This window comes from Rhinolophus hipposideros (genome assembly GCF_964194185.1).
Source record: "Rhinolophus hipposideros genome assembly, chromosome: 24".
Lineage (NCBI taxonomy): Eukaryota > Metazoa > Chordata > Mammalia > Chiroptera > Rhinolophidae > Rhinolophus > Rhinolophus hipposideros.
In genome coordinates this window covers 5955992-5967964 of record NC_138070.1, presented here as the reverse complement: position 1 = coordinate 5967964, position 11973 = coordinate 5955992, and the positions used below count along the sequence as shown (strand labels likewise).

At 38.9% G+C, this 11973-nt stretch overlaps 1 protein-coding gene across 1 annotated transcript; it reads left to right on the top strand.

Moving 5' to 3' along the window:
* Positions 1-427: 427 nt before the first annotated feature.
* ARPC3 (actin related protein 2/3 complex subunit 3) lies at positions 428-10300 on the top strand. Its single transcript, XM_081036803.1, has 7 exons — positions 428-534; positions 2830-2929; positions 5200-5276; positions 6746-6814; positions 7617-7743; positions 8098-8192; positions 8666-10300. The coding sequence occupies exons 1-7, from the start codon at positions 529-531 to the stop codon at positions 8726-8728; spliced, it is 537 nt and encodes a 178-aa protein (XP_080892929.1). The 5' UTR covers positions 428-528; the 3' UTR covers positions 8729-10300.
* Positions 10301-11973: the final 1673 nt, after the last annotated feature.

Genomic DNA, 11973 nt, shown 5'->3' with positions numbered 1-11973 from the left:
AAAAGTTGGGTTCATTCATTCACTGAACAAGTATGCTTACCGTGTACCATCACTGTTTTAGACACGGGGGACACAGCAGTGAGCAAAACGGACAATCACTGCCTTTTTGTTCACATGGATGGGGAGATCGCGGGAAATAAACACCGAAAGTAAACTAAAGGAAAGAATCATAAGATTCTTTTAAAAGGGGAAAAAAGGGAAAGAAGGACGAGGCAGGGAGTCCAGTGGGGTTGAATTTAAAATAGTATGACTGGGAATGCTTCACTGAAAAGGGGCTCTTTGAAGAAACAAAGGCGAGCACAGATTTGTAAACCCCAAACACACTACCCACTCCACGTCTCACGCCCCCTGACCCCCTTCGGATCTGCGCAGTCGCAGCGGCCAGACAGCAAGGCCGGAAGCGCGGGTCCTCCCGCACCGCCCCTTCCGGCTCACTTCCGCCTACCCCGCCCTTGCTGCCAGGCCGGAAGCCCAGCGCTCTAACCGGTTCCTGCTCATCATCTGGGTTGAACCTCGGGGGTCGCCAAGATGCCGGTAAGGGGCCCGAGTCAGGGGTGTGGACAGACGGCGAGAACTGGGGAGAGCGGCGACAAATCGTGCGTGAGCTGAGAGAAGTGGGCCAAGCTGGGCAGAGAGGGAGCGGGGGACAGAACGGGAGAGGGTAGGGGGCCAGTTCTTGCAGGACTGGGGCGGCCTGATAGTGTCGGCCAGCGGCGGCGGGGGCGCGGCAGAGTGGGCGTGCAGAGGAGGTTGCTTCAGCCCTTCCGGCCCCTTCTCTCCAATCCCAATCCTGTCTTTGCCCCTTCTGCAAGCCCCCAACTCCGGCAGTGTCCCCAAAACGTCAACAGAGCCGCGAGGGCTTCGCTTTTTATTTTTCATTTTTCAAGTCCAGGGTCTGGCTTCTCCTTTTTTTCTGAAGACCCACTTCCTCCGTCCCAGGGGGTGGGTCCCTTCCGCTGCTTGTCATTGTCAGACCCCACTTCCCTGTTGAGCCGGCATTGGCGGCCACCAGAGCCAACTCGAGGTCTGCGCCGGGTTTCCAAATGTTTCTATTTTCTTGTGCATCAAAGTAGGAGAAAAATTGGTGGTGTAGTTTCTCTTCATTTCTGGCAGCCAGTCTGTGAGGTAGTTTATCGCCCTTACAGCCTCCATTTTGCAGATTAGGAAAAAAGAGGTTCAACAACATGTGATTATTCAGACATTACTGAGCACGGACTGCATTCTAAGCACTGTTACAACAGTGAATAAAGCCAACAAATCCCTGCTGTTAAGGAGTTTACATTTTAATGGGGAAGCAGACAAACATGTAAATAAAATAAAGGAGATCGTTTCTAATAATGACATGCTATGAAGGAAATAGATGGATAACAAGACAGTAGCTGGTGACGGGGAGGGTGGAGGCTGCTTTAGATGAAGCATACGTGTGATAAAAAGAAGCAAGCCATCGTTATAGATTTTGTGAAGCATATAGTTACCATTTGACTCTGGATATGTGCCAGGCAGGCCCTGAGCTACACACGTTATATAAATTATCCCATTTAATCCTTACAGTGAGCTTATCAGGTAGATATATTATTGTTGTCTCATTTTGCAGAGGAGGGAGGAAACTGAGGCTCAGAGAAGTTAAGTAATTTCCCTAAGGTTGCACACTAGTGGCTTTGATAAAGTCCAATTTTAAACCCGGATGCTAAAGCCTTTTGCTCATTCCATTTGCACATAGAGCACCCTGGACTTCCCCTTTGTTACTTATTTAATATCTGTCTTCTCTGTTAGCCAAAAGTTCTTTAAGAATGGAGACGGTACTGGTCTTGTATACCATTATATCACCGTGCCTTACACTCAGAAGGTGCTTAGTAATCATTTGGTGACTGACTGAATGAATATATGAATGGGGCCCATGTCTTCTTTAAAAAGTTAGACATCTTATAAAAGGCAGAACGAGGTCTCATACACAAATTGCTCTCACAAATATGACTTTTTCCCCCTCATCCTTTAATTCACACCTACCCATTGAAAGCAGTATATGTCTTCATTTTGCAAATTTGGAAACCGGCTAAGAGAAGAAAAGTGTTATCTCGATCAAAGACATAAAGCCAGGAAATGGCAGCGCTGAAAAGCCAGTGCTTGGGCTCTGGCTTAACAACAGCTGGGGGATGGGTACCCCTGATCTATATAGTGTTTGCCTATTTCTGTGATGTAAATACTCCCATCAGTTATCAGTGTGATGCCACTGAACATGGAATTGAAAGAGATGCACAGTAGTACCATGTTATGTAGTGTTTCCACCCTAAAGATACAAAAGACATTAATAACTTTAAGCTCACAGGCAACAGTATTTTTTAATAGGAAGTAATGAATTTTGAGTATTTTTAAATATAATTTATTGCAAATTTATATAATTTTATTTTTAATAACAGCTGTGTTCAACAACCAGCTTGGCTCAAAAATTCCTAGTAATTTAACAGTTGGTTTTCTTTTTTTCTTTTCCCCTTCTTTTTTTTTTTTTAATTTATCGGGGTGACAATTGTTAGTGAAATGACATAGATTTCAGGTGTACAATTCTGTATTACATCATCTATAAATCCCGTCATGTGTTCACCACCCAGAGTCAGTTCTCCTTCCATCACCATATATTTGATCCCCCTCGTTGGTTTTCATGAGCTAGTAAGAGCCAGCTCCAGCACACAGCTGCCACCATCCCTTCTCCCGCTTCCTCTAGTTAATCTGGGGTGGGTTACTCTTTTTTTCCCCCTTCGGAGGAAAATACTTCTCTGCCCTGCTGACGTTTGCTCTCTTTCTGTTTCTGTATTACCTGGCGTGCCAATATAGGCTTACCACTCTTCTCTCATGGACCCCGACACCAAGCTGATTGGAAACATGGCACTGTTGCCTATCAGAAGTCAGTTCAAAGGACCTGCCCCTAGAGAGAGTAAGTCAAACCCCCTTTCTGTTATTTTCAGATTTTGGTATGAAACATCTAACAACCCTCTGACATCAAATCAGGGAAATTCTTAACTCAGGCCTCTGTTTCACATTGCTCCTGTGTTTTCTGTTTGCTTGGTGATATCGCTTTCTAGGCCTTTCAAGATCATGGGTATATGTTGTATCTAATAGGAAACTGTGTTATTGCTGCTGATTTCTCCAGGACATTTTGTTGAGGAGAAAGAAAATGTGCTTAATTTTCTAGTTTTCTGTCGTGACTGTCAGTTCTTACAAACTAATGCTGCTACTTGTAAAGAATGCCATGTCCCTATCCCTTATCTGTCATTAAGCTGGAAAAAAAAACACAAAACAAAACATATTTTAACCTCTTCCCCATCTAAATCTACTTTATCGATTTTTCAGGATCTCCATTTTTAGCAATACCTCGATCTTAAATCTGAAGCGTCCTATATAACATTACTCATTTCTTCTCTTGCTTTTCTGAATTAATGTACTTCTGCTTTCTTTCTTGGTACTCCTTTTTAAACCATTTTTTACTATTCAGAAAGCCCCATTCTTTTCAGACCTTGAGACTCTTCTGACACATTCTGAGATATTCTGCCAACAGTGTAATTTGTATTATATTAGACATGGTTTCCCTACATCCAGAAAGGGTCTACACTGAATTCCATTCATGGTTTCCAAGACCATGGTTTTAATTACCAATTTTGTACTGACGCCATCTCCATCCCTCTGCTAGACTATTTGACTTGACCTCGTTTTAATTTAATTTTGTTTTCAACACCAGTTGAAAGCTCAGTAAACTTAATAAATTTGGTGAGTCACCACAGCCTGTACTTGATTCTGAGATGAAGAAAAAGGAACAGATGGAAAAGAACAGACCAAAAAGAAGAAAAATAATGTAAAACAATTACGGTGCAAAGAAAAATAAGAATCAATGTTGGCCCAGATTCCTTGAAAAGAACCATTTTCAGAGCGTTACCAAACACCATTTAGTATATCAGAAGATGTGAATGACCAAGGATGGAGTAAATCTAATTGCTACCTTTGAGGGCAAATGGAACCTCAAGAAACCAGATCTTCATGATTTCAGCAGACAAGGAATGACCTGTTACTCTTCTCCAGGGACTGGATTAGAACTGAATTGGAATTATGGAGGAATGTAAACCTGTGTTGTGAGCTAAATAACTGTTAGCATTAGTTCAGTTATTTACACCAACAAATTTCTTCTGAACACCTTTTATGTGCTAAACTTTCTTTTAGGTTCTGAACCCTGTTAACTTCCCCACCAAATACACACCTATGGTGACATTTAAAAGAACTAGCTGGTTTTTGTAAACACTATCAAATCCTTTGAAGAAGTTTCCTTTTTGCACATAAGAAAACAGATTGCAATGAACACAAGTCTAGAGTTCAAATTCCGTTTAAATTCTTTAGCGGGGGAATGAGGAGGAATACAGATAACTGAATTGCAGAGTATTAAAACCTCAGGATTACTTTGCCTTTCTGCTGTGTGAGAAGGATAGCAGTCATGGACAAGAAATATAAATAGCTGTCTCTGCATTGCTGAAACCAGCTGCCGGATACCAAGACCCTGGGATTGTGACCTTTTAAAATAAAAAAGGAAAACGAAAAATTGCCAGAGAAATTGTATAATGAGATCTATCTCTGTCACAGTAGTATTTCTGGATTTTCTCAGTCTCTAGCCACCAAGAACAGCTTGTACAAATATATTTGAAGTCATGGTTTTTATAAACAGAAAGATGTGTATGTGAACCCCAATGGATTCCTAAATGACAATTGAGTTTTTCCCCCTGAAACTACAGCATGTAAATTCAAGTAAAATTGTATCAAATACTTTTAAAATCAGTTTGTTGAAGTTAGTCTATATCTCAGTCTCTTTTTATAAATGCATTGAGAGATGTCTTAGAATGATGCTCACCAAATGGTAATAGTAGTTATTTCTCAGTAGTGAGATTAGGTGACGATTTAAAATTTGGAGGATATGGGTATCTATTAATTTTTCTAATGAGCATGTATCACTTTTATAAAAATAAAGCTATAAAAATAAACCATGTACATGTTTTTCGAAATTGTTTCAGAAGAGTTTGTATTTCAGTAGCCTCATTTTATTTTATTCAACTCTAAAACTCTTGACCATTGAGCTTGGATATTTTTTTCTTTATAGTTTTTTTAGATACTATGTTTTGCATTAAAGTAATGTTCTCTGCCTTCCTCCCCTTGGGTCCTGCTTAGCAAAAGATACAGATATTGTGGATGAAGCTATCTATTACTTCAAGGCCAATGTCTTCTTCAAAAACTATGAAATTAAGGTAAAGTACAGAGCTTTTAATATTTAATGTAGTTTTTTTGATGGTGATAATATCTAGCTGGCAGTCAGGGTTGCTCTGAGGAGTAAATAAAATGAGATTGTATGATTTTAAAAATCCCAAACAGTGCCTAATGTTAGATTCTGTATGAGAAACTCTTAGTTTTTCATTTTCCCTCCAAAATCTACACTGGGGTTGGCAAACACAGCCAGAGGGCCAAATCTGGCCGGCTGCCTCTTTTTGTAAATAAAGTTTTATTGGAACATAGTCACACACATTTGTTTATATATCGTCTGTGGTTGCTTTCACACCACAACAGCTGAGTTGAGTAGTGATAAAGACTTTATAGCCTGCAGAGCCTGAAATATTTACTATCTGAATGAAATATTCTTCATTCAGCGTTAATTAAGCACCTACTATGTGCCTGTCCAAAACTAAAAGTCCTACATGCTATGTTATTTTTTATATAGTCTGTGTCCTGGACCTGAGATGGAGAAATAAAGAAACTTCAGTGACCCCAACCCACCCCTCAACCACCCTTTCATCCCTTCTGCTCTTAGCCCTTGTGAGGAATGAGATCAAGGGGAAGGTAGAAGTGGGGTGGCAGAGAAGGAGAGGGAAAAAATGCAGAACGTTTTTTAGCTCCTGCTATTGAGCAAGTTACAAGAAATGTTAATGTATTTTCTGGATAATATTCTAGAATATGGAACTTCAGCTCCTTGCCAAACTTTGGCCTTTTGGAATCAACAGGGTGTGAAATCTTTATTTGTAGATTCTTGATCTACAAATTGTAGTCTAAACCTTCTGTGATCTTAGCTGTGTTTTCTGTAAGTGTTGTGTTTGTAATAGATGTGAATAAATATAATTCTGCCACATTGCATTCTCTCTTGAATATCATATGATCATAAAAATAAGGAAATGTGTAGTTTGGTTTCTTTTAAACTATAAATCTGAAAAATTTGACCTGAACTACACACCACATTTGATCAACATCCATTCGTTTCTTCAGATTTTCCTTTTTTGGTTATTTCAAGAGTTGGGCTTATGGACCTCTTCAGAAACAAGTCACTTGTGAAGTAATTGCTTCCTCTTTTATAGCCATGAATGTTTCTGTTCTCAGCAGAAATCCTGATGTGAAAGGCTTTTTAAAAATTAGCCGACCATATGGTGCACCTCAGGTTTTCCCAGCAGCTTTGTGAACTCTCCTTCCTGCACAGTGAAGGTCTCTTGGCACAGCACCTCGGGAACCCAGCGTCAAGGGTGGCCGAGGAAGACGGGAGCAGTCATGCAGCTCAGGGCAGACAGAAACCGGGCTTGAGAAGACGCATTTTGAGAATAGGAATGTTTGATGCTATAGTAACTTTTGCATTTTTCAGTTGATAGTCAAAAGGCAAAGATTGAATTCATTTATTGCACATAATTGTTATGTTTTGATCAGGACTGTTTTTTAAGTTTTGTTTTCCCTCCTGTAGAATGAAGCTGATAGGACTTTGATATATATAACTCTCTACATTTCTGAGTGTCTAAAGAAACTCCAAAAGGTAATTAAACTTGGATAATCATCTATCAGGAAAACAAATTACTAGTAGGTATTTGGACTTGATGAGACTTTAAGGAAAAGTAGGAAATATTTCTTCTGACTTAGAGCATGGACATAAGAGGAAAATAAATCTGAAGGTAGACCTCTAAACTTACAGTGTAGTTGACAAATCAGAAGATAATGCTTTGTGTGTATTTTCCCAAGACAAATCTTGAGCAAAAAATTTCTTTCAAGTCTTTGGCTCAGGGGTTCTTAACTTGGGAGTCCAAGGATAGAATTCAGGGGTCCATGAACTTGAGTGGGAAAAAGATCACATTTTTCTTTTCACTAACCTCTAACTGAAACTTAACATTTACTCCCTTTATTAATGTAGACAATAGCCCACAGTAGTATTAGCAATACCTGTGATTTTTTTCTCCAACAGAAATCACAGCATATTCAGATTACATTTAAAGTTGAAGATTTTTGCAATTCTATTTATACTCATTACTACTTCAGAATTTAGTTATTAGGGCCACTCCAGAATCTTGTTATTTAGCACATGTATGACTATATATAAATTAGTTTTTTTAATATTATAATTATTGTATTTCACTATAATTGGTTTCTTTTGTAATTCTGTGTATTTTATTCATTTAAAGCATTATTCTGAGAAGGGGTCCCCAGGCTTCACCAGATTGCAAAAAGTCACCAAAAACATTAATCCCAGCTATAGCTACTTAGACTAAAAATTGCAAATTGGATATTATTATCCTTTTCCGTGTAAAATATGTGTGTGTATATAATTTTTGGTGTTTTTTTAGTGCAATTCCAAAAGCCAAGGCGAGAAAGAAATGTATACGTTGGGAATCACTAATTTTCCCATCCCTGGAGAGCCTGGTTTTCCACTTAACGCAATTTATGCCAAACCTGCAAATAAACAGGAAGATGGTAAGTACAGGGTCTCTGTCTCTGTATGGCACAGATTTTCTCCATTTGGCTTTTTACCCCCCTCCTTTTCTGGCTTTGATTGGTATACAATTGAAAGTGGAATCTTTAGCAAGTACATTATCTTGCTAGTCACTCTCACAAAAGATTCTTGGCAACAAGTATGACATGTAAAGAATCTTTTGGATCAAAATGAATATAGTTATAAAACCGTTGGGACTGTCATTTCTTTTTTTTATCCTGTTTGAGTGTACAGAAATATACTGCCAAGGTCAGCGTCCAGATCAGCAACCAGCACATTTGCAATACATTCTCAAATACAATTTTTTTTATTGTTCTACTTGCTCCTTCTTTTAGAAGTGATGAGGGCCTATTTACAGCAGCTAAGGCAAGAGACTGGGCTGAGACTGTGTGAGAAAGTTTTTGACCCTCAGAATGATAAACCCAGCAAGGTAAGACCCTCTTCTTTGCCTGTTGAATAGCTAAATCACCTTTATCCTGTTGCCCCCATTAAACACAGGAAGGTTTTTCATTACAAGAATACTTTGTTTCCACATTGCAGTGTTGCTAAACTTTGAGTATGTGCCTTCTTGTAAGTAGCAGTTTACTGAATCACAGTGAATAATGATTGCATATAATAAATTATGGTTGGTTGTTCTTATGTTGGGGCATTGTAAACCCTATAGAACAGATTTTCTGTGTGTGATATCTTGAATGTATTATATCTATTTTGTTGTCGGAATTTTGAGTGATCTGTAAGTCACTCAAAAAAAATTTTTTTTACATGTGTTTTCAAGGAGTTGGTAACATAAGGGCTGCCAGACGAATTTTAAATTTTGTTATTAAATAAGTTCATATTCTGACCTTACCTTGAACTTGCACTGTGATTTGCCACTGTTCATTCTCTTTTGTCCCCTCTTGTTAGTGGTGGACTTGCTTTGTGAAGAGACAATTCATGAACAAGAGTCTTTCAGGACCTGGACAGTAAAGGGAGCCTGGGCAGACGCTGTTTCCGCAGCCATGGGCAGCATTTTACAGCAAGACGTACACAGTTCTTTGCCTTTATTTCATAAAGTTTTATACAGAAGAGAGAAGAGAGCATGTCTTTATTTGAAAAGCTCTTTATCAAGAATTTGGGTGGGGGGGAGAATGAGTTCTCGAAGGGTGATTTGAAGTGTTCTGCAGTAGTAAGCAGTGCTTAATAAGTAAGAATAAAGAAATTTCTAACATTTCATGTCAGGAAAACTTGATTGCTTATCTTTGACACTTAAAATTTTTTGTGAGATAGTATTCACCCTTTTAAAGTGTATATAATTCAGTAGTTTTTATTATATATGCAAAGTTATGCAACCATCGCCACTAATTCCAGAACATTTTCACCACCCTAAAAAGATGTACCTGTACTCTTTAGCGGCCACCCCCATTCCTCTCCAACCCCCTCCTCCAAGTCCCTGGCAACCACTGATCTACTTTCTATCTATGGATTTGCCCATTCTGGGAATTTCACAGAAGTGGGATCATATAACATGTGGCCTTTGTGTCTGTTTTCTTTCACTTAGCATCATGTTTTCAAGGTTCATTCATGTTATAACTTTGTTCCTTTACTGTGGTAAAATACACATGCTATTTACTACTTTAACCATTTTTAAGTGTACAGTTCACTGACATTAATATGCAACCATCACCATTGTTTATTTCCAAAACTTTTTCATTAACCCAGATGGAAACTCTGACCATTAAACTCCTACTAATTGTAACCCCCCAATTCCTGGTAACCTCTAATCTGCTTTCGGTCTCTAAATTTGTCTATTCCTAACACCTCATCTAGTGGAATCAAACAATATTTGTCTTTTTGTGTCTGGTTTCTTTTTTTTTTTAAGGCGGGCACAGCTCACAGTAGCCCATGTGAAGATCGAACTGGCAACCTGGGTGTTATTAGCACCATGCTCTAACCAACTGAGCTAACAGGCCACCCTGTGTCTGGTTTCTTTCACTTAGCATAATGTCTTCAAGTGTAATCCATGTTGTAGCATGTGTCAGTATTTCATTCCTTTTTATGTCCGAATACTGTTCCATTGTATGGATAGATCACATTCTATTTATCCATCAGTCTATGGACAGCTGGGTGGTTCTACATTTTGGCTATTATGAAAATGTTGCCAAGAATATTGGCGTACAAATTTTTGTGTGGACATGTTTGCATTTCTCTTGGTTACATATCTACAGGTGGAATTGCTGAGTCACATGGTAACTGTTTAACTGAAGAACTGCCAGACTTTTTTCCATAGTGCCTGTGAGGGTTGTAATTTCTCCACATCCTTTTCAACATTTGTTGTTCATCGCCATCCTAGAAGGTTTGAAGCAGTGCCTCATTGTAGTGTTTCTATTTCCCTAATCACTAATGATGAGCATCTTCTCATGTGGATAGTGCCCAGTTTATCATCTTTGGAGAATATTATTCAAATCCTTTGCCCATTTTTTACTTGAATTATTTTTGTTGTTGTCGTTGAGTTGTAAGAGTTCTTTATATATATTCTGAATACTAAACCCTTTTCAGATATATGATTTGCAAAAATTTTCTCCCATTCTGGTTTTTCGCTTTCTTGATAATATCCTTTGATGCACAGAAGTTTTTAATTTTGGTGAAATCCCATTTGTCTTTTTTTGGTCAGTTGTGCTTTTGGTGTCATATCTAAGAAACCGTTGCCTAATCCAAAATGTTGACTTATGCCTATTTTCTAAGCATTTTATGCATTTAGCTCCATTTTGAGTTAGTTTTTATATATGAAGTGGGGTAGGAGTACAACTTTATTCTTTTGCATGTGACTTACCCATTTGTCCCAGCACCATTTGTTGAAAAGACTGTTCTTTCCGTTGTGAAGTGTCATGGCTTCCTTGTCAAAAATCAATTGACCGTAAATATATGGGCTTATTTCTGGACTCTATATTATCTGTCCTTATGTGACATTTACTGTATATTTGGCCAGTTTTTAGCATCTCAGAGGTTTTCATTATTTGGCTGACATAAGTAGCTATTATGTGAGTTCTTCCAAAAATGGAAGAGACCACGTATTCCCTGATAGGTTAGGATTATAAATTAGATACTTCAGGAAATGCCTCTCAAGTCCTTTGGACATAAAAGTCACTATACTGCAACCTCTTTCACTCCTTGACGTGTTTAGCGGTTTTTTCGGGATCAATGTTGAGATTGTATTTAGCCACAAGCACAGAAAACCTAATTGAGAGTGCGTTGAAGGTATTGTTTTTCTTTTGAGTTTGAAAGAAGTCCCTGAATGTTCAGGGCAGCCGTTTCAGGATGTCTTCAGGGACCCCTAATAGGCTCCTCCTATCTTCCTGCTTCCCCCTCCTTGGCGTGTGGTTCTCATCCTTGTAGTCTCCAGATGCTCCCGTATCTGTGGGCTTGGCAGACAGAAGAGGGGAGGGCACGAGGGCCCAAGGGGCACACCGCTGAGTGCCACCTGACACGCCCTTCCCAGAAATCGTGCCCAGAGATTTGGACTTGCGTCCCCTTGGCCTTTAGCTACAAGGCAGTCTGGAAAGAGGAAAAATTTAACTGAGCATGTTGTGACCTTGATTATTTATGTTGCGCTACTAGGGACAAAGGGAAAGCTGTATAGGAACAGAACAAAGTTTAAAATTGTATTAAAACTGGAGCTTTATGCTGATACTTGGTCAATCAGAGTATTTCCATTTAGGCTTTATGGATTAATATATAATGTTAATGTATGAATTCAGTTCTCTTGAGTACTTGTTTATTTAAGATCTGAATTACGGGTTAAGTAAGTCCCACCTCACACATACCCAAGAGAATGGGTATGTCAAAGCATACTCCATAGATACATAAACGGACAGTCTTGAAACCAAAAGAGTATTTGAGTTGACTTTTTGGTTTATAATTTAAATTCTTACCTAAAATCAAATTCTGGGTGTTCAGATCTGAACTTCTGTTACAGACTCAAGAGATATGTCAGAAAGGAAGAAAGAAAGCTACAGTGATTCATTTCAAAATTGAAGGTTTGTTTCTAATGAACGGGTTGGGGTTTTTTTTTTTGGATGGTGGAGCCTTGGTTATAGGAACCAACTGACTGTGGTGCCTGTTCCACGAGAGCCAGCAGGGGGAGCCAGACAATAAGCCAAAAGCCTGGCTTCTAAAACATTTCCCGTTGGTGCTGTATAATGTAGGTGTTCGCTTTGCTTTTTAATATACCTGAG

What these genes read in the sequence shown, in the direction of transcription:
- ARPC3 (XM_081036803.1), top strand. An exon ending in TCAAAAACTATGAAATTAAG is followed by an intron (nt 5,277 to 6,745) that starts GTAAAGTACAGA and finishes TCCCTCCTGTAG; the next exon opens with AATGAAGCTGATAGGACTTT. An exon ending in AGAATGATAAACCCAGCAAG is followed by an intron (nt 8,193 to 8,665) that starts GTAAGACCCTCT and finishes CCCTCTTGTTAG; the next exon opens with TGGTGGACTTGCTTTGTGAA.